General features: G+C 39.3%; 1 protein-coding gene across 5 annotated transcripts in view; it reads left to right on the top strand.

The window, feature by feature from the left end:
* LOC128300558 (aquaporin AQPAn.G) overlaps window positions 1-24,268 on the top strand; it is a 32,929-nt gene that overhangs the window by 2,313 nt on the left and 6,348 nt on the right. Inside the window, exons 1-3 of one of the 5 annotated variants that reach the window (XM_053036659.1) lie at window positions 13,057-13,141; window positions 13,586-13,766; window positions 14,328-14,521. In XM_053036659.1, the coding sequence (XP_052892619.1) occupies window positions 13,730-13,766; window positions 14,328-14,521 (231 nt within the window). In that variant the 5' untranslated portion in view covers window positions 13,057-13,141; window positions 13,586-13,729. Of the gene's footprint in view, window positions 1-882; window positions 1,147-13,056; window positions 13,770-14,327; window positions 14,522-24,268 lie in introns of those variants that run through there. The other 4 variants (XM_053036662.1, XM_053036663.1, XM_053036658.1 and 1 more) reach the window with 4 other exon arrangements.

Below are 24,268 nucleotides of genomic sequence, written 5' to 3'. Positions count from 1 at the left end.
TACACACACGTTACACACGCTAAAATACGAGTTTGAAAATAAAAAAGGTTTGAAAAGGTTTTGAAAGAAAATATGGGTTTGAACGTTTGCCAAAGCTATGGCGAATTAACGCCGCACAGTTTGAAATTTACCGTTCCGAATCTGTACATACGCTGGCAGAAATTTGGCCCTGCACTGAGCATCATTATTTTGTTCAGGCTCAATTCGCGATCATGATCATGATCTTGAGACGAACACAGCAACCATACCGTGCCGTGTCATGCTTTCATTTAACTTTCAGCTCACGCAAACGACACTCCATCCAAATATGGTAGGAACGTTAAAAGTAGGTGAGACTAGACCGGATCATTTGATGACTGTGTATATGTTTTCACTTGGGAGAGAACGCTTCGCATCAAACTCTGAGCACAACACAACAGCTGTTTGACGACTCATTGAATTGATATCAACATGTGAAGCACTTTTAAATATTTTTCAGCAAGTAAGGCGTGTATCAGCGATGTTAGTTACTTACTTTGTAAAGAAACCATCTCTTTCATCAGTAATTTCACTGTGCACGCTTCTAGGTCCAATTCCAAAACATATACTCTTTTCGTAAATGAGCTAAAGGAGCTTCCTATTTTCCGTTTGTTGTGAATCAATAAAAGACGCAAAAACTACGACAACAATCAATCGTTGATTGTTGGAGATAGCACAGCAAACTACAATGCTTTTGATTGGTTCCACAGTGTGATAGAGATAATCCTTTGTCAAAAATTAAGCGTTCAAAAATATCAGCTTCGTTCGGGATGTAAAAATTGGCAAGCCGGGGCATACCACGATCAGTGTCGGCTTCTTATTCAATTCTCTATCTATTTTCCATTTCCTTCTACTCCGTTACAGAGAGCCCCCTATATAAAATCAGTTCGGTTCCCTGGTTGATTGAGCTGTCGAATATCCGCCTGCCCGGAACGCCAGACCCCTTTAATTAAGTGACTGTGAAGTGACTGTGTCCTCCCTTCGTGGGCAACGCAGTGGAAGTGGCTAAATTGCAGCCGTTCACGGTTGATTAGCACTGACGACTCAATAGAGTAACGAGGGAAAGCAGTTAGGCACGAACAATAAGCAGCCGAGCATTCGACGGAACAAAAATGACTGAAAGTGCAGGTGAGTGAATGTCTGTAACATGCGTGAGGAGGTGGTGGATACTAAACTTGTCTCGTCTCAACAGGGTCATGAACCTGCGAGTCTTATTGATAATAAATTAGTTTCTGCTTTAACTTTTATTTGCTGCGAACAAACATATCCTTTACACGATTCGCCTGTTTTACGTTAGAACGGCCAAGCCGTATCGACTTATTTTATCACGTATCCGGATAGTCAATCCTTGCTCGGAAGAACAGTCCGGATGAGATTTTGTCTCGGTCCTGTCGTGTGAAACCAACGTCACTACTAAATACACCATTGGGCCGTGCCACGGTTTTCGAAATGAATATTATTGAATTAACTGCAGAATAGTTAATAATAATAGTTGGAAATGGTGAAGCTGCAAATAACTGCTGAATCAGAATTACATTTAGAAGGTTCCGTACTTAAGAGTAGGCAACATTAACTACGTTGTTGTAGAATGTCTTACGTCTTACACACAGAACCTTCACAATCGTAACGTAACACTCCATACTTACCATTTGACTATAACATAAACAGCTTCTTTCGCTTGAAGCCCACAGCAAGTCTAAAATTAATGTACCTTTACACAATTTGTTTCGGTATAGCTGCAACTGTATTCAACCTAGTAACACATGTCATTTCCAAACAGAATCTCCTAAATCTCGCACCAGTGTCATTGCCACTGTAAGGCAGTCGGAGAGCCCTCCGATGTCGATTGACACAGTTTCCAATGTGATGAGGAGATTTTTTTATAAACAAGAGCTGCGAATCGCATAGCTGTAGAGCGATTCTTTCTTTACCGTACTCGTTCACCACTCTCAACCGCGCGTATATTTGTTGGTTTTGTAAATACAATAAATGGCGTAAACAGTTGCCAAAGCTATTATTGCGTACCGGAAGGTCGGCAGGAAACTTTGGCCGAATGTTTGTAAGGTCGCACATTTGAACAAATTTGTAAGGTGACATTTGAAGAACCGTGGTACTTAAAACAATCGAAAAACATGTGGTGGTAGGTTTCGGATGAAGTTCGTTTTCTAGCATATGGGATTAAAACGAGAAGAAAACAAGCTACTTCATTGCGGTTGATAAAATTGATTGATCTGTGAGCGATGGCGTTTGGGAACGAAAACAAGTTTGAATTCTCAAAAACTTCGTTCGATCGAGATTTCAAGATCACTAATGCCTCTGCAGTTGGTGGTCGATTGGGTACATAAGCTTTGGGCGTGACACACACACACACGATTGTTCCGCCGTCTCTAATTCTTGATCAACACTAGGTAGATGCCTTCTATACAAAGTGTGTTCATATTTAGTGTCAGGCTTAGTAAACGCAGGCAATACATGTGTGTGAGTCGACCTTTCTGGTATGAAATTCTCGTTCTAAGTAGAATCCGGTGCCAAACCCAACGTGCCCTTTAAGGCTCTCGCCGATTACAACAAAAGTACCCAAAATATAAGTTAACAAAAAAATCCCTACATTTCCCTTTCTACTCGCGCTTGGACCAAATTAACCGCACGTTTCGATAGGAATCGATTAAAACGTTCAATGTCAAGTGTCATTAATGGTTCCTCTCTTTCTCTTTCTCTCTCTTTCTCTCTCTCTCTCTCTCTCTCTCTCTTTCTTTCTGACCTTACCCCTTACCGACTTCTATAGTACAACCCCTCAGGGCATTAACATGGCTCCGTATCCTAAGAAAGGGAATTATGCAGGAGGATTAACGAAATACTGACCCACTTCAACTCGAAACCGTTGGGTGGGGCGTAATACTGCAGCAGGATGTAGTTGATTTGAATTTCCGATTCCGTGGGAAAGTTCTTGACTTTATCACCGGCATTATAGAGATTTAACCGGGTATCGCGTGGTTCAACATTGCCGGCGCGCCAACGATGTTGGAGGTCAGTCCGTGTTCGTGTCGTACAGGCAAACCGTTTGTAGTATGCTAATCGGACCGGAATAAAACATAATAAAATGATGACTGCAAAAAGTTTCTTTGGTCTAAGCATTGCTTGTTTTGAGACCAATCTAATGCTAATCGACCGAGGAAAGGTTGAGGTGAAGGTAAAGCAGGAACATTTAACTACTGTCAACATTAACTTCCAATAGAAGTAGTAATGGTTCTGTATATTAAATATAAAGGCTATATAATAATAAGGATAGGAAGTAATGCAAACAAATGCAAATGAAGATGCTTCCGGAGATGTGCTGTTTGAAGGTTGTGCCGGTAAAAAAGGGTTCCCTTTGTAACAAGCAGATCTATCGCGGAGCTAGCAATCTTGTTTGCACGTTTAAATTTTTTTGAGATTAACTTCTATTCACCGATCGATACGTACATCCGGTCATCTTGAGCGGGGTTAAAAAAATCAAATCGATTTTATTTAAATTACCTCATAAATTAAGTGCGACAAAAAAAGCGACTTAAACAATATTTCACTTCGTCTACTCTCTGGTTGCTCTTCCTTTTACAGCATCATTGGTGGCACATCTTGCACTACATTAACAGTGCGTTAATTTTGTTGCGGACAATTCTTCGCTTTCCAATGGGCAGCAAAAGTGAAAGTAGCACAAGGTTTTCGTCTAACAAAGATGAGGACCTCCGAAAATAATAATAAAAAATGTAATGTGAAACAGGATGGTAATTGGCAAGTGGTCAATCTGCAATGTAGTTTGGATTTTGGTGTGGATATTTTGGACGTATCAAAAGAGACAAAAAAGATATTTTTTTATAAACGAAGAACAGCTGGTAAGCAAATGTAAGTTTTTGCAGATTTGTTCCGATTTCGGAAAAAATACACAAGTCATGTAACCTATGGTGAACCTTCTCTTGCAGAGATTCGATGGACAGAGATGTATTTTTTATTTTTATTTTTAACTATTTCCCAATATGACGGCTATTGCCTTATTATGTTGAATATTTAACAAATCGTATACATCATTTTCTCCTTGCAATTTACCATATCTCAGGCATGCTCGGTTGAAGTGAAACTTTTTAATAATTGAAGAATCATTATTCAAAAATATAGAATACGAAATCCCATCCGAACCAATCATCCGTACGCAGAAAGAAGTTATTTATATATTCGAACGTATGTACCTTATGGACATACGCAACTTAAATTTCTACTATTAAGCATTTGATTGCTTTCTTCCTAAAAGAAGTTAGAAATTATATATATCGTTTCAGACTTCCGTTCCAATCATGTACTGGGAAGGAGGGAAGTATTATTTGAAATGAAAAAATTAGCCTGTGTTAAAATTAAAATTAAAAAAAATCAAAATGTGAAAATTAGCCTCTGTACGGTTTGTGAAATAAACGAAATACACGAACGTTTGAGCGCTGATCGCAAAAGATCTCACGCAAAAGAAGATATCATTTTTCCATAATATACGATCGGAAAGGGAAACATCTTCAAAACGCTTAAATTCGCTTCACACAGAGGCTTACTGCCATGACCTTGACCTACACAGTACGCGGACAACGTCACCGATCGACCGAACGAATACTGTTCAAAATGTAGGAAAACAAAAACAACTATACCTCCTTTCCTCCTTCGTTTTATTTTCGTCCGTCATTCAAGAGACCGCTAATCGTTTCAGGCGGTTTTTTTCTACTTGCTGTGATGACGGAGTGTGCGTGCTTTTTATATTTTTCTTTTGCTTTTGGGGCTTGCAAAATGGAATTGAACGTAGTGTAGAGCATGCTCGATAGGGAAATAGAAAAAGAAAAATATAATGCGACGTACAAAAATATCACTACTTGTGAGGTAGAAGACAAACTGGTTGAGGATGGAATGGTTTGCCACAGCGTATTCAAATAAGGATCGCTTTAAAAGGAAGCGAACGGAGTCCATTTGTTCTCCCAAAAAGTATGAATCAGGTCATTTCTCAATTATTATTTTAAGACGAAGATGAATGAGATAGAAAAATCGACCAAGTTTTCATAATTGACAAACAAAATTTTAATCAGATCAATGATGTTTGAACAATTTGCAATTAGTATTTGCCAATTGAAAACATATTTTTGTCTAACCGTTTGTACTTATATTACTTCTCTCCTCGTAATTTGAGTGGTGTGACTGGTAATTACAAAATATTATCGAAAAATATTTCTTTGTTTCCATTAACCAGTAAACACTCAATATAATTTAATCTACTAATAGTTTTTATATCAAACTCAGTAGCAAAAATGTATAAACAGCATCACATTTTTTTAGCTGCTTTAGGTTAGAGCGGGGGTTTCTAATCCTATTATCAGTATGTAAGAGGTTCAGATACCTCGTTTGAGAATAAACATGTCTTTTATTTCGGCTAAAATTCAAATACAAAATTCAATGGTTTTCCATACGAAATCAATATTGCGAATTCCATAGCATGAACTTGACACACTGCCGTCGCTACCTTTCTTAGTTCATTAACAACAAGCTGCTAGTTCCGTCCCACCACTCCCAAGCGATCTACCGAGCTTTATCTGCAATTACCATCAGTTTCAACCTCCGAGACACAGGGATCTCAAACCACAATTGTTATGATTGCAAGCAGCGGAACCAATTGCCTTTAATCCATGACGACAGAGAGTAATAAGTTAATTCATCCATCGAGCGTGCACACCAAAAATGAGCTTAAGCGCCATTTTGAAGTATAAGACCCAAATATGGAAAGCGTACTTTCTTCAAGTACACTTTGTACGAATGAGCGGTGTTGTTCTTTGCTATCTAGTTTATTTCGCGACGGTTTGTCCATTCAGTATGTGGCTGTTATTTTTGTTTTGGCGATATTGAACGAATGGATTGCAACATTTTTGGTGCCATTTTGAATTGCTGCTTTTGGGCAAATAATTGAACCGTCCAAGTCACACTGGTTGCGGCACGAATCGGAAAAAGCACTCTTCTAGTGGATTACATCATGGCACATAGTGGCATGGCACCAGTTGCATGGCTTGGTAGCAGTTTCTTTTGTTCAATTTCGCTTCCATCGTGCGAATTATGAATCGATGAACCGGTGCTCATGTTTAATATGATTACTTCGTACCTGATGAGATGTCTATGAATGATTATGACGCCCAATTATGACGAAGAGGAGAGAGAGATGATGTTTTTCATTGTAATATTTGAGGTGTACATTGCGTAGTCCTTGTAGTGTTGTCCTTGCTACAGTTGGAAATGAACTCGATGGCACTAAAGTTGAGCAAAAAGCTTTTACATGATCGATTTGGCAACTAGCACAATTCCACATGCGTTGCAAGGTATGAAAACACCATTAATCCTAGCGATGCAGAAAAAAATTGTAGATCAAAATTTCTAACGATTTCTAGTTGATACTTGCAGTTTTTAAATTAAATTTCACTTATCTCTTACATTTACACTGATAATTATTTTATTATTCGGAGTAATATTATTCACATAGTTTACTAATATGTTTATTTACTTACTTATTTTAAATTAGTGTTTGGATTTTCTATTCCGTATGACTTTTGCACCTCCCGATAAGGTTTGATCTCCGTTGCATTCAAGACCTATTAACATGGAAATCGGGTCATACACTTCCAGGCCACAACCTTATTAACACTATTGAGGTTGTCGACAGTTTGAAATCCAAAAACTCCCCATTCTGTCCAGAGCAGAATGAAAAAATGCACAAGAATACTCCGCGACTCAAGCACATAAAGAACCGCTCAAGAAACCGTTCATGCGTGTTGGGTGTATCGGCAAAACGCGATGAGGCGACTAATTGTCAAAAACGATCAGACACCACTATTGATGCAGCGAGCACCATTTATCGGTAGCAATACGACTGGTGGGACCGGTACACTACGAGACATTCACCACAGGGCTGCCTTCAGGATAGCATTCTCGGAAAATAAATGGCTACCTATCAGCTTCGTGCATACGCGAAGCTCTACTCGTTCCACTACCAGCTGAGATGAGATGCGCCGAGATGATCATGTGTTACGCTGGTGAATCGGTTTACCGTTTTACTGCAAATTACCGAGCACGAAACAATAAAATTACATTTAAACATGTATTGCGCTCACAATGTTACTTAACAACCGTTAATTACCTTACCGGTATGAGCTCCATTAGATATCGCGCACAGTTCAAAAAGTACACACCTGCTCATTTATGATGGGTGGTACCACTCAATTTCACCAAAACGTCTGTCTTCACCACCTGCCACGCAGACCACACCGACACCAAAGATCGCTGGATCGGTGAAGGAAATGTTGATATCTAATTAGTGACAGTCGCAACATTAAACGATGAACGTTGTGGTTCAGTGCTATTGATGCTGGGCCTGGTTTGGCTAATCATTTAACCATCAGCTAGCTTGACCGGGGATCTAGACCGTTTTTAAACGATCGAGTGGTCGGTAGGTACCTAGATGTCACCGCACCGTAAACGCGATCTATTTAGTCTGATTCGATCTAAAGCTATCATCGTTGATGAAACTATGATCTAAAAGAACAATTCGGCGAATAACTGATGATAAACTCCTCTTTTGGAAATTCCCGATCCTCACTAGCAGCAACACCAATCGATTATACCAGACTTCTACGGTTACTTGACCCCACTTGTCAGTTGGCGCTCGTCGGCAACATTAATCCACCTGACCAACAGAAAGCTTCGAAAACCATACCGATGTGGATTAGTGGCAGATCAGTATGAAATCATTTTTTCCACCTGAGCATGTGATCTGCTCAACGATGCCGATCGTCAATCGTTATCAAGCATTCTACGATATCTTCACCAAGATGAGTGATCTCAGATCAGATCAGGAAGCTGAAGTTGAATGAGCTCATACGATCAATAAATTATTTTATCTCAAAACTAGTGGATCTATTCAAGGAGATTTTTTAAACCATACAGGAAAGAGACTAGATTATTTACTTCCCAGCCATTTTCCTTGATTCCTGATCCTTGCCCCCTTTAGTGTTTTGACCACATACCTCTCTGTTACTCACACGCGTAATATTGTGCCGTTGCTGGTAATTACTAGCGTGAAAATAGAGTCTGTGTTTGTCACAAAAACTTTTACAATAGATTCGTTTCTTGTCAAAAGACATTTTGAAAGTAAGAAACCTATCTCTCCATGGCAAAACATTGTAGAAAGAAGGGAGTGATACACACTTTTGCACGCAAGATCCGGCCATCAAATACGATTCTCAACCGATAAAATCAGCAACCAAAAGCAAGCAAGCAGCAAGCAAAATGGGTCCATCCAAGTTTGCGTAGCACTGAGGTGTTGTTAGCAAACCAGCGAGTGTGGCATTGGACGTTGTAATGGGAAAAAGCCTAATTAGTTTGCGTTGCACTTTGACAATGATGGTGTGGCGCGGCCTAGCGTCGAACCGCTTCGATTGGCAATCGCGATTGAAACTCGGGTTTGCCCTCAACCTTGGTGTTGGTGATGATGAGCATGACGCCGATGGTGAAGTTTGCCATGAAAGTGAAGGTGCCAACAGGGTAGACTTCCAGGTCCGCCATACCTTATACTGGCCGTATTTGGGTAGCGTTGTAATTTTGGAGTTCGTCGTCTGAAAGTTGTTGAGTATTTAAGGAATATGTAGATGCAGACAGAGATTATATCGCACAACCTATCAAATAATGACTTTAACTACCGGACATCACCAGGTAACAAACATTATATATATGTTTGTTTGTAACCGTAAACATTAGTTATATGGTTAAGGGGGAAAGACTTTTTAATATAACATTTATATTTGCAGTATTTTAACATCTGTCAAGTGGTAATCATCGGTGGCAGATGTGTTGTTAAAATAGACATCTAAAGTGTTGTTGGAGACATCTAATGTCCTTACCATATTCGTCATTGATAACTAGAATTTCGATAACAATAGCAATCTCATAAAAAAACCATTCATGCAGTTCCCACAAGCGTAAATGGACAATATCCTTGAATAGAACATTTAAATAGTATAGATAATATATAACTTTACCTCCACAAACGATATCCAGCCAGGAAGAAGTTAGCAAGGCGTAATTTGTATTTTCTGTGTCCTAAACACGGTCGAAAGTTTTCGTCAATCACGCATGTTTTGCCTCGAGAGCCGGTTAGCATTGCAAGCATAATGTGAATGTCACGTGTAACGAAGCATGGTGCTGCGACTGGTGCTCTACTAATATATGTGCCTTCTGTGGATGAGGGTGATTCGCTTTTTTTCCTTATTCGTTTATTTATTTCAACCAAAATCAAGGACACTCGATAATTGGACGCTTCTAACACGGTGAGTCAGCCATTACTTTCCGTCCAAGCCAATCATATGCGTATGTAAACGCAATAAAAAAAACAATTCATTGCTGGAAGTATTATTTTATTAAAATGTTATCACATATTTAATTCATTGTTGTTATTTTATTTATCTTTTACTTTTGTGCGTTGGTGATATTGATAAGCTATTGATAACCTGAAGTTTAGTGTTTTAAATTTTATTTGAATTATCATTATCTAAGAAGCCAATATGGAATGCTTCGATAATAAGACCAATATACCGCAACTAAGGTACACTACAGATCACTGAACGTTATTAGGCATTCGTTGGCCGGGTTCGTCAAGTCAAGTTCCGTTAATGCATTCATACGCATTCCCATCACACCTGTGCACACTGTTTCAACGCCCGAGGTCTGTCAGCTTTCGGTAAAAGCATCGTCGACATTGAGCATGAAGCAGTAAAATTTTCTTCACCGAACGCTGACACGATCAAGCGAAGACGTCCACGATTAACCTTTGGTGAGAAACACAGGTATGGCCATAACCATGGTCGTGCAACGAAGACATGGTTGAGATACGGTCCCTTCCTTGACATTGAATTTCTAGCTTGCAGGTACCATGGCGGTCCCAATGCAAGATGGAGCTCTTAGCCAATGCACTTATTGCCCAGATTGATAAGTTTAAGGAATAAGAATTGTTTTCAATGCAATGCAATCTTCCGTGTAACTGTCGATTGCATATGTATTACACATTTAAATGCTTTTTTACTTGGGATGTTTGAATTTGAATAGAAAAAGAATATTTTTCCAAAAAATATTGTACAAAAAATGTATTACACAACACATTATTCACATTGTAGAAAACAAATTTTTGGTTGTTATGGTGGCCACAATAATAAAGGTACAGGTGGTATATTGCGGTGGTAACGGCCCATCCGAACCAATACTCCGTACGTAGGGTAAATAATCTGACTGTGGGTAAATAAAGCAAAAAAATGTTGATTTTAAAATAAATTTCAATACATTAATTTGTTGTTAATCTTTGCTTCCTGTAACAGAATGTTTTTAATTTAAAACTCGCAAATGTTTGTATATCATACTTTTTTTAACATTATTTATTATACTTATCTAAAAGAATTAAAAAGTTGTTATTTAATTTTTTTTTACATTTTTTATTGCCTTAAGTTTCATTCAATAAAATTTTCACTTTGTCGTACCGTCGTCGTCGTTTTCCTTTCCCCTTTGATGGGAGGCCAACCTAGAGCCTACTTTATTGCTTGCACACTACCGCAATGCTATTACCGGCTCCGACTGCTATTGCGCTAATTTGCACAGCCGGTTGAAAACAGTTGTTTTTCTCCCACACACGCCATACGATGGATGGTAGTAGCTTACTTCTGCCAAATGCCGGTACCATTTTATGCTACTCTGCTTCATCTTCCCTCATCTCTACCACTATGGATTATATTGGGAGTGGAAGATGTGTTAGCGAGTTGATTTACGGCATCTAAGCTACGGGTTTTAGCTTCCTCGTGTGTGTTTATTGTGCGGGAATGGATTTGATCTACGTTCTTCTCACTGTACACCGTGCAGTTCGAAACGATGTACCAGCCGATGTAAAGAGTGATGATGGTTTATGTTGGCAGTAAGGTACTCGGTACAGTTTATGAGATGGCATTATTGTTTATTATGCATTTCGACCAGTCAGCACGAAGCCAATAGCGATGCATCACGTTCGTAGTAACACATGAACAAAACAACGATGTGACCTAGGCAATAGTATTTAATGCCAATAGCGCTGATCATGATGCGCGTGAACATTCCTCGTTTGGTTTTGCACATAGTAGTCGTAGCATAAACCTTCCGCGTGCCACTGCCAGATCGAGCCACAAAGACAACACCCGTCAATCAACAGGGGGAAAAGGAAAATGGAAAGAAAAATCAAGTGGAAAATAACTTTACCCATTCAACAAATGGTTTTCACCATAGATTCACCTCAAAACAGCCCTGGAATTTCATTGTGCAAGCTCAGTAGTAGCATAATAGTAATCATCTTAACGATTAGCATCGTGATGTGGGGTTAGGAGGGAAAAATTTCTCTTTTAATTATAACAAACACATTTATTATGCAGTTTTCTGCAGTAGATTTACAGTAGCCCCCATCTGCATAGTGTGTTTTGCTCTTCGAAGCAAGCAACTTTTACCAAGCGTAAGTCATCTTTAGAAAGAAGATAATTTACACACTGATTAAGAATGCATTATTATATTACCGGGGCGGCCCGTTAGTGGTAGTGGTGTCGGTCTTCCCCAAGCATTACATGTTTCGTAATAAAACTAATCTAAGGTTGAATCAATACAGTAGTGCATTCGTGCCCTACGAATAACGAAGCAATTGCGTTGCAACTGATAACGACCGTTGCACTGTTCTGCAGACTTCTCTCTCTGTTTATGACTGAACAGCAAAACGACTCGCGTTCGAAGATGTTTGTTAAGTCAATTAGCTCGTTGACAGATGTCTCCAATTATCGGCCACTTCGGAAGTCCTGCTACTAAAAAGCCAATAGAACATATTAGCTCTTCGTCATACAACGATTATTGCATCGTTTTTACTAAGTAGTTTTATCAACCAATCCCAATAAACGGTTCTATTGGCATGTTGTGCACATTTGCTCACGTACAACACGTTCCATGGCCATTCTAATGGCCGTTGGTCTTATCTGAAACTAAAATGGTACCACTCCATTGTCATGTGAGCGTCTTGTGTTCTAATATCTTTTCATTTGTCTGTCATAACTGCTGAACGTTCCTGACCGACGTAAAGCGATTCGTTAGAACTTCGTAAACAAGCATGCATTTACATTCCAGACACGTTTTATCTGGTGGCGTTTGGAAGAGCGTCAGAAGACAACGCAGCACAACATGTTGCAACACTTTTCTGCTTGATTTTGGAAAAAACCAATTCTTACACAATCTATACTATTTCCACCACTTTGGGTCTTATGTTTTGTAGTTTGTTCTGGGGACGTTTGACCGTTGCGACGTGTCCGATGTCACTTACGTTGTTGCGATAATTTCATCAATTGCTATCTAAATTGAATTCACCACTACTTCAACTGATAAGTATCAATTTTGTTTTGTAAATTGTTGGTTGATAAGAAGGAAACACATAAAATATGCCACGCAATATCGATTTTGTCCTAAAACCGATAAATTGGTTTGTGTATTGTGTTTGAATTTGTAGAATGTATATTGATGTCTGTGATTAGTATTTTGTAATTTATTTTATATTCATATATTATTAATAATTGGTTTTTACGATCCAAACATGAAAAATGCGTGTTGTCTAAATTACACCAATGTATATTTGGTAATATCAACTGCTTTAGTCCCTTGGTAGATTGAAATGAAACCGACACACGTGGAAAGGACGTTCGCGTTGCATTCGCACTAGTACGTGAAAGCGCGAATAAGACCGAACCATGATCGGAATGGAACGCAACGGAGAAGGGAGTCAAATGGTGATTTGCAGCTCCTCCACCTTCATAGATTCACGCCGTGCTTTCAGCATGTTCCATCGTACGCAGACCGTAAACGATTGTTTTACTCTCCGACATCGGATCGGTTTCCCTCGAATCGTTTGTCTCAGTAGATAACTTTCCTTCTTGCAAGCCGGTTCCAACGCGAAGGCACAGCACGAGAATAGCCCGCAAACGTAACCAGGGTGGTCGATTGCAAAGTTTTGCAAGTTGGGCATGTTTGTTTGTTGACGGTTGGTGACTTTCGTTTAAAGTTGTGCGCTACAGTGAGAATCTGTTTTGGTGAATTCCAAGCTATATTGCGTGCTGTCGATGCCATCGTGAATGAAACACATTTAAATTAGCTTTTTCATTCCACCCAAAGGATTTTTATCGTATTTATCATACAGCTAAAACAAGGGTTCGCTGGTTTAAAATCTGATTTACGGTTCCCTTACAACACTGCCGTACCCTCGGGAGGAAAAATAACCAGGTTCTCAGTACTTACCACGCGATTAGAAAGTTTGATCAATATCAAAAAGTGGTTTGATAGCAGCGAGGCTACTCTACTCTGTTTGTTTGTGCTCTCGTTCGCATTTCATAACGTGACATTCTCTAAGCGACCATGGTGATGATTAGTTGATCGTTCAGGGAAATTATAATATTCGGAAAATTGTACTCTGAAAATTCATTTTCAGAACTTTTCAGAACATTAATCTTACTCGTGAGTGCATGCGAAACTGTACGTTTTACATTGTTGGTGGCCAATATCGGGAGCATCGGAACGCTACGGATATAGTGCATTACAGCAGCAATAGCGGATAACCGGTTCCGAACCAGAGATGATACCCATCCTCAACAAATTTAATCTAAAAGAAGGTAGTGTAACGTTACGGTGTGCGGGTGTCCTTCTATCGTGGTCTCCGCTGCTCTAAATGTTCGCGGTCCGTTTTCATGTGCGTATTATGAAGGCACAAGAGCAGGAAGCAGGTATTGTTTTGCTGACAGTTTTGACGGTAGCTGTCCGATTTCTGACTGGTTCAACTTCCTTTTATTTGAGTTTTGAATTTCATCATCACCCGCACCGATGTAATTTTGGCACTACTAGCTGTTTGATGGAGTTCAGATGAGAGCCATCTCAATGTGGCCAACTTAAGATTGGTTTCGTGTACACTGAATACGTCCAACTGTATTACAGCAGTGCATAGTTAACGTCAAATTTCAATTGGGAGCTTTGGTTCATAGATTACATATATTATGCACGATTACAAGTGAACTGAAATGCCTAGATATTACAGGTGTTGGATCCCCAATTCTTCAATTCCTTATTAAATCATTTCACGTAACATATAGAGACCATGATGGCTATACATCATGTAAACAACAACCAATTCTAATAACGTAATCTGCTCTTCTCCCTCCTTTTATTACATCGTCCAGGAGTGAAACAGATCGTCGGCGTCTCCGATATCACCGAGAATCGCAACATATGGCGCATGCTGATTGCCGAGTTTCTCGGAACATTCTTTTTGGTAGCGATCGGTATTGGTAGTACGACGGGCTGGACTGACTACAATCCCACGCTTACGCAGATTGCATTCACCTTCGGCCTGGTGGTCGCGACGCTTGCACAGGTAAGATACACGAATGGACTGCAAAGACACATACACACATCACGAGCACACGGACCAGTTTGTCCACTCTGTCTCTGAACCCGATCCGTTTCGATACTGGCCACGCCACGACAACGCCATGCGCGCTGACCTTCGACCAGATAGCGGATAATGACAACCCAATGATCAATCTTGTCGGTCGATTTATGAATGAATCTCACAGCCAGATTTCTCACACAAACTATAATCGGGATGATTCATCGAAATGGTTCAGCGTTTATATTTTACAAGGTTTTATATCGTTTTTCTTTTTGTTTTTTGAAGGTGTCCTGAAGAGATTTAGAAAACTTTAGATAATTGCGGCAGGCGTGGTCCAGTGATGTGTTGATAGCGACATCGGTCTGTAGACGACAAAACTGAGACAAAATTCCATCCCGACTGTTCCCGCTCAGTCGGGCTGAGTGACGTGATAAAATAAATTGGTACGGCCTGGCCGTTCTTACGAAAAAAGATAATTTCGGCAAGTTAAGCTTTTACCTTCATACTTACATCTATTGTTTTTTATGTGGGTTTTGTTGTTGCTTGGTCTGTTTTCAACAAACCCAACAAATTCACGTCACTTCTGTGATCTCGAAGGCGTGCTAAACCCAGCCGACTTCTACCAACAGCTTACACGCGGTGAACGTTAAAATAACGATTTGTGAGCGTGAACAAAACGACACGCCGCGTACCTAGAGGTCTGAAAATCTAAAATCAGCGCTATGCCCTAGGGCGTGGTCATTACTGTTTTTTTTCGTCCACACGTCCTTTTGCGTTCCATTTCGATTTGGGGGTTTCTTTCTACTTACATGCTGCTGCACGCTTTCCTCAGCCCAGTGTTTCACATATGAATGGGCCACAGTCGATTGAGAAGCGGTTCCGCAGAAGAGGGCACTTCAATCAAATTTACGTTCATCCATTTTGCCTCAACTCGTGTTGTCAGAATCTGATGAATAATCTGTGACTTTTTCTCCTACTTTGTTGGTTTGTAGGTTATTGGTACTGAAATAGAGCGGTCGAATATGTAGGGACATTGCCGTTAAGCTATTAATAGTTTTTTCTGCATTACAAGCCAAAAGCGCTCAGGGGACTAATATTATGGCTTAACGTAAAACAATAAAATCTAAATTTAATTTGTTAACTAGCTAACCCGTCCCACCTTCTGTCAATTCCGAATTATGGCACAAGTTTTCTACTGGCCTCCAGGATCGCCGTAGTTCCCTATCTAGTTCCCAATTACCATGCACTTAATTGATTCATTCCGATTGTGATCACTTTTACATTCGAATTTAAAGTCCAAAGCCGAGAGCGATGTTCTAAATGCCCTCAACGCTAGATCCTAGGTTGGATGACATATACTCACACACACGCAGACGCGCTCACGTCCACACGTTCCATACGCAATTGCTTATTTGGGCTAGGTGGAATGTTGTTTGGTTTCGAGTTGAAAATTCTTCCGTTGAAAAGGACACATAAAATTGTTAGTTATCTAAGGCTGTTGAGATACAAATACCAAGAAAAGACTATCGCCTGGGGTTAGTACGATGGTACAGTACATTACGATATGTGTCATTTAATAAGCATTCTTATTCTCCGTTGATGATCGTAACAAACAATGACCAACCAATTAAGAAAGATTAGATCAGGATCGATGCACTCGTTGACCCAGCGAATGAAATGCTTCGAGCGTTTTACGTCTCCGTTCATTGTCGGTATACACGAGTACACATCCCAACTATGCTAAGGTGAAGGTAAGGCTTGATTCTTTTCTCTACCAGCACCTGGCTGGAGGAAAGCTTCTACAACATTAGGAAAAACAGAAAATACATAGAAAACTGCAAAATGTCATCATATTCTCAAGTGTGGACAACCTCGTAACAAATACCTTGACCAGCAAAAAAATTTAGCTAGCAACGTCAATTGGTTTAATCGTCGATTTTACGTGATCACCTTCCTTACTATCGCGTTCGCGGATATTTATAGGGAAGGGCATACATTTAAGAAGGATAAAGATAATAGTGCAATGTACAGGGTAACTATAGCTAGATGATTTCGATATCACTACAATTTGTTCAATCTGAATAAAAGTAACATTGCAGAAAATTTGTGTTAAAAGTTGCCTTGAATCGAGTCGATAAATGAAAGTCTACCTTGCCGGGCTGAATAAAGTACAATAATGTGTAAATGTCTTGTGTAATTTCGAACATTGTTAATCTTTAATTGCAGCTATTAGCTTTGCATTACCCCTTTACCGGTTAATGTTATTATTAATTATTATTACTTTGCTCATTATATAATAGATCAACAATTCAACTATCGATAATGTGTTACATCTTAGGCGGCTGCTAATTCGGTTCATTTATCATATTGCTTACAGTGGAAGCTCATTAAGTCTGATTTTGTTGCGTCTATTCCACTAAAAACGTTGCTCTAATGCGACAGGGTTAACAATTTATGATTTAAATACTACGGTACAAGTAGAAAGATTAAGCACCGGAGCAAACAGTCTCAAACAAACAACGGCAAGCAACAAACCAGGGTCACTGTCATCGCCCCACACTCTAGAGCATGGTTGTGCACTAGTTTGTGGCTTTGGCTTTGACTGTATTTGATTAATGTATACGATAATTAAAAGATAACATTACTTGAACACCTGACCCCCGATTAACCAACATCCATGCGAAGCGGTAAAACAAAAACTGTACTACTGCTTTGTTCGGGATGGTGTTGCAGATAAATATTTGAGTTGTTGCTGTCAGACGTTATCCTCGTGCTGAATGTGACCGCCAAAGAGGCGATTATTCAAATATTGACACTGGACGATATATACCCATGGGGATCTCTAACATAGGATCCACTGGTAGTTGTTTTTCGCTTGTTTTTTAGGTTGTTGCGATATAGCAAACAGTGTGCTGTACGTTCGGTCTGATTGTAAACCTGATTTCGTTTTACTACCGTTGAAATATAAATCATTATGGAAATACAGCCACCCCTCAATGGATGGCTTTATTTCAATTCGGTTTCTCAATAGTTGGTTCCTCAATAGTTTGGTTGCAAAAAATATTATGCTTAATAGGCCATTATAATTGAAAATAACAATCTCAAATGTTTGGAATCCAACCCAACTATTGAGGTACTAACTATCTAGAAACCCAACTAAAAAAAGCCCAACCAGTGAGGAATGACTGTAACTAACTCAATTTTAAATATTATCATGTTTATCGGTTATAAAATTTGCTCAAGAATGGTGAAGAAATGAATAGGAAACAAGAGGTAAGAATGTGACAGGAGGTTACTTAGTTACATGTATGACTAATTCCTTTGTCTATTATTCAAAAATTGTTGTGATATTTAACAGAAAAGATGAATATTTACCGTCATTGGCATCATAGGCAATTTTGGAACAAAACCATATTAATTGTTTCATATATTTTAAGCTTCGTTTAGTTTTATCCTTGCTGCTAAAAATTACTAACAAAACAGTCCCGCGAAGCTTTATTCAGTCGGTTTACAAGACTAATCTTTCGGTACAAGTTTGAATGTTAGCCATTCTTTAAGAGTCGCGATTGTACGACTCAACGTGCATTCAACAATTCTGATCATTTTCTTCGTCAAATTGCTTTCAACGCTTTGACTACGTCGGTGATCGCGCTGTACGATTTATACGCTCAATTTAAAAACCAAACGGGACCGTCATCGCGGTCGCACCGATTATAGAAATTCGCGCTACAAGCACAGCTGGACGAACTTCGATTCGATGGTGTAGTGATTCTCATGCACGTACCAGCTTCAGGGTCGGCGACTGTCACTAGTCACTGGAAAATGAGAGGTGGGAGAGTGAAGGCGAGGTAGATAAACAAAAAAGAGCAAACACACGGAGATCTCAGTAAAAACCGCCCGTGTGCCAAGGAGTTACAACTCCTTTCAAGCAGGTAGGCTCTAAGTGTGGACCTACTGTATGATTTTAACCGCCAAGATCTTGATCAACGTGAAGTTCGTTCACTCGAAGGAGTCACAGCAACAGAGTAACGATTTCGATGGCAATTTTGTTGCCCGTTAATAAATACCTCCTAAATCTCCCAACTGCATTGGAGTTGCTTGTGTCTTGATGAGACTGAGAGGGTCACATAGGGGTAGGAAAGAATACAATTAGTAGCTTAGTCATCGGGTTCAATCTGTAAACAAAGGCACAAGAAGGATAGATTGTAAAGAAAAAAACAGGATTATTAGTATAACATCAGGCCTTAGTGCATGCACTCTTTTCCTTAGTAAGCATAAATTATTTGAAAGCAATTCATGACCGCCCTTCTGGGTGCGCTGTAATCACCTTTATATTGTTTAGTAATATTGCAAAATATGAGAGCATATATGTACATGCTCCTAACAGATACCTTTGTTATCCCGAAACCCAGACTACTACTACTATGCTTAGCAGAGGTTAAGGCTTTTCTGCACAGCATCTCAGAGCATAGACTTGTCTTGACTTGACTTGTTTTTTCATAAACTCAAAGTACGTTACACATTACACATTACATAAAACACAAACAGAAGCTGACTGCTTATTTTACTCTTTTTGCAAATCAACTTGCAGTAGAAATGAAATACGAAGTATTTAATCAAAGGCTTTATTTAAGGATACATGTGTCTGAATTCTATTAAGTGAGTTGAATCATAATCGTTTGTCAGTTAGTCATCGCTTCTCAAAAAATCTCAACAATTGACGGTAATAAGCAACTCAAGGTTTTAGAACTCGCCCCGCTTCGTTTCTCAGTGGAATGATCACTGTGAACGGTCTCGAAGACTTGTATCTTCCGATATTCATCTGCAGTATCGAAATCATCAAATAATGACTTATTCTTTTCGGAAGGGGTGAGTTCGCAATACTTCGGTGACTCGGTTTTACTTATTTCAGTTAGCGTTTTCTTTCTTACGTACGCTTCTCGCTCGCTCGCGATTTTTTGAGGTACCACCGTGGCCTCTCCCATATTGGTGGTACCAGTGCGTTCAGCAACTTGTTTAGCGAATACATTGCATAATACCGTTCAATATAACTTAGTAACCTTGACATCTCTTACTCGTTCGCTGCAGCTCCCAACCAGTCCTTTCCCCATCAGATCAGTTATTCGTTCACTTGAACGACTGGTTCGGACTTGCGGGGCGCTGAAGGCGATCGAGCCGGTAATAAGATCACCGGCAAGATCGAAGAAAGAGCCAAACCTTCTATAAAAAACGGTAAAACGTCATCCCAAAGAGAAATATACAAAACAGAACCTTTAAACTAAACGACACGGAGAAGCGAGAGTTTTGCACGCACCGTTCACCAAATCATGGAGTACACACATTCGATTCCCTTTTGGAAACTCCAAGGGAACGTTAACGCGCGCAACGGCGAGGTGAAATAATTTTTCATCCCTTGTGCTTTTAAGCTTTTGACATGTTTCATCGCGCAGGCTGCTGTTAATGTGCCTTCACGCTACCGTATCATATCTTTTATGTGTGTAACTGTTGATATGTCGTATCTGCGTGGTTTACCTCCCAGCAAGCTCTCAAGCGTACCGTGCGTCGAAAGTAAATGGTCAAATGTTTGCAACAGAAACGAATAAAAATATTGGCTCTGGGTAGACAAACTGGAGCCATGTCGGGCAAAGATGAAACCCAATACGTACTGGCTTCAGCGGAAAAAGAATTTAATTCAAGAATGAGAAATGAGATACAGCAAAATGCTAAAATATGATACAGCGTCATCAGGCTAAGGATTGATTCTTGCGAGACACAACTTAACCATTTATTCGGCTTTTATTAACAATTATATCTTAAGCATTTGATCGTCATAGCGGCTAAAACGATTCTAAACCCGATAAACCTTACATGGAAACATCCATGCTACGTGGCGTAACGAATCATCTTACTCATGGAAAAATTGTTTCCTTTTTTCAGTTCCAATTACAAAAGGTGTCCAAGGACGAGCTTTTATTTATTTTAAGTAATTATTTAGTAATACATCCTCGTATTGCTCATTACACTGTTAATTTTGAATCCGCGTGTCAATCCATTTTATTAGGCTGCTTGGTTAACTGTTACCTATATGACAAATTCAAATAAGATTACACTTGGAAATTAACATCTTAAAATATTATGTGATATGAAACGGATAGGTACAATACCCTGTTAGTTCATTTCCATGCCAATGACAAAACTTTTTTTTACCAAGTAGTTAAAAAAAATAATTATAACTCTTGACCATCGCCACCAGCGCCTACACCATCGGGCTGGAATGGCACGGGTAGCATACAAATTTCCTACGCTCAGGGCGCCATTGATCCATGGGGAGCATAAAAAGCATAAAAAAACACACACGGTAAACATTTCTCAAACATTATTTTACCTATTCCCGAACTGAAGTGAGTTTTTAAAGTTAACGATCTGAAAAACACTGCATAGCGCTGTTAGTATTTAACTGTCCCAAAAATTACATTAAAGCGACTAAATGTATCCAAAATGTCTGCACTTTTGGCACAGCTCGTGAGCAAAAGGTCGTCAAGTTGTGACGATTCGTGCAAAGCTAATTATGTGGAGCCCAAAAATGTAGTTGAAATCCATGAAAGAATCTAAAGATTCTGATAAATCGGTACAAATCGGTACAATTTCTAATTCTTCCTATTCTTACCAATTCTTCCTAAGGTTAAAACCTATTGCTAACTAAGAGTGTGTACACTGAAAAAATGAAACTACTTTGAAATCTATTTTTCGTCCAATCAATGTCCAATCAATCACGTCTTTGTTGGAACTGTGTTGGGAATCTTCTCTCAGCCAATGTACTTCTCAGTCAATTCTATGGCAGAGTCATAGAAACTAAATGCATGGGAAACACGCAAAACCCCTATCGATCACTAAACTGCAACACAAACCACGTACCCATTAGCATGTGACCCATACCAAACAAACGTGGCACGCCACATGAAATGCTATCTGATCGTCCTACGAAGATCGATTTGCGTCAAGGATATCGCGCATCTTGCGGCTGTCAAAATTCAATCTTCTGTTTCATGTTTGCAATTTCGTGACCATTCTGTAAGCAGTTTGAGATATTTGAAGCAACAGAATTAGAATGCGGAGGTAGATCGTTCACGTCCATGCACACCAGAAAACCCAAGAAATGATCATGAAGGATCATGTTCGACGGTTGAATATTACATTTTGGGTGTTTCAATTCCTCTACCTGTATCGCTAAATCTCGGTGACATTGACATTTTATCGTGTGCGCAAAAGTTCACCTTGGTGTAGTGATGCCCTTGCGGAGCGACGGAGGGACACATTCAACATGAATAATGATCCGATTACTTCCGGTGGTTTCATATAGGAGTTCGGATGGTTTCATTCCTGTTGGATTATTTTAACTGTCGAGAGATTATCGTAAAGCCATATAAAGTGGATGGATAGTTGATTGATAATTCAATATAGAATATAATTATTACAGATTTACATCCACCCTTATTGTATGTTCAGCATAAAAGTGGTACTAATCATTCATTTGCTGACCAGAAACAAACCGATAACCGTTAGCCAGTACGCACATAACACTTTTAAACTATGTTCATTCACAATCTTGTGCAACTTATGCTGCATTGACGTTTCGATTATAAATGAATAATTACATGTTGGCAACAAAGCCTTACTGGTCTCCTATATGAGACTATTCGATCAACAGTCTCCTCAATAGCGCTTACAGTTTATGGTTAACGCATAATGTGAACTAATTATACGCCACACCATCACAACACCCGCTAAGGTGTGCTGAAACCTTTTGCAGGGGTGACAAATGACGGGCCTGAAGTCCGAACCTTGACGCCCGTCCTAGGCCAATGCGCCAGAAGTTCTCGGCCGCCATCAACCACTGCCACGGCACGTGCATCTCGCCCGCCATGCACGCGCCTGATGCGTTCGTTGCATTGCGATCGGTTCGTCCAATGAGAAACCATGGCTAGACAACGACTAGCCGATATTCTCGGTCGACGGGTAAAGTTTGGTTGTCGCGAGCCTAGTATAACCGGTTTTGTGACGGCTCTCTTTAGTGCTCCCTTTTCTATTCACCGTCCAGCATGAAAAGCTTAAGTGCATTGAGGTGATACAGTGGCATAAAGAAGATAAAAAAAAATGAATGACTTTACCGTTTTCATTCAGGGAAATGAGTTGTGCTGGTTGCTATACTTGCACTTCTTTCGCTTCTGTCTTGCAAATCGCCCGGGCGACTCAATATATATATATATATATATATATATATATATATATATATATATATATATATATATATATATATGTATATATATATATATATATATATATATATATATATATATATATATATATATATATATATATATATATATATATATTCATACCCAACCACATACCTTTGTGTGAGCGAGTGAATGCGCATTTGTAATTTTGATCGCGGTAATTACCATCTCTCGCCAGACTTGCAAGCATCACACAACGAATACAACGAAGTGCGGTCAACGATCTGAGCTCTGATTCGAGTCATTTAGTGCAGGTGACGAACGACAAAAAAGAGCAACATTTTTGCGTAACGTGGCGATTACGCGACTTTTGCAATTCTGGCGCGTAAGTAGAATAATGTCTAGTTGCTGCGACAAGCGACATGTATACGTGATACGCACATTCAGCTAGGAGAAAAGACTCCAAGGAAATCCAACCAAATGGTTCCATCGTAAACATCCTTCTAAGTTTAACCCCTTTGTAAATAGAAACTAAATAACTACTCAAAATAATAAAAAATCATTAGATTGGTTTTATCCAAAATTGAAAATTTGATTTATTTCATGTTAATGGAAGTTATTTTTAATATTTTGTATGATTTATGATACAGGGGTGGATTAAGCTTGTTATAAGTCGCAAAGGAAAATGTAGTTAAGGGCCCTACCTTCAATTCATTAATGCCCACCAGTGGGCTCCTAATTGCCACTTATGGTGCACCTACATGTGCATCTATGATATCGATTCCAATCGTTGGCATTCACATTCGCTTGCACTGTGCCATAAACGTTAACCCCTGATGAAGACGAAGGCAAGGAAATAGTAAAGCCGATCAGGTACTTGATTTAATTGTGCATGGCAAATGGTGGTACTTTGATGTGATGAGCAAACATGTAATTTATTTCTCATCATAAACACTTATAAGACGGAGGCGAAGTACAGCCTACTTGAGAGGCTGAGAAAGAGTGCATGTTGTATCGTAAATGTACTTATCAAATTACCGTCTTCACGATACTGTTTGCTTACAGTTTGGTGAATGTTTTATGAATGCTTCTTTTCATGTACGTTGAAAACCTTAACGCAACTTATAAGATTAAAGAAGTTAAATGTATACAAATAACAGCCAAGTCAAGAGTATATTACTACAAATGGGATTTTTTTTACATTGGTATTGTATTGAATTGAATTTGTTCTTTTTCACGGCCCGATTCTCTTTCTCTCTCTCTCTCTCTCTCTCTCTCTCTCTCTCTCTCTCTTTCGCTCTTTAACTCCGTGCAAGCTAGCCAGTTATGGCAGCCATGTTCTAATATTTTAGCTAAATAGTAGCTAAACCATAAAAAAAAGTATTACCAGCGTCCTTCATAGACAACTTCACTAATATATTTAATTCTACAATTAGTAATTTAACACACATGTCCTATTAACCATTAACTTCATTTTCATGCCTAGCGCGAT

This window comes from Anopheles moucheti, chromosome 3 (genome assembly GCF_943734755.1).
Source record: "Anopheles moucheti chromosome 3, idAnoMoucSN_F20_07, whole genome shotgun sequence".
NCBI lineage: Eukaryota > Metazoa > Arthropoda > Insecta > Diptera > Culicidae > Anopheles > Anopheles moucheti.
Note: the sequence above shows the minus strand (reverse complement) of the source record. Positions and strands in the feature narration are given on the sequence as shown.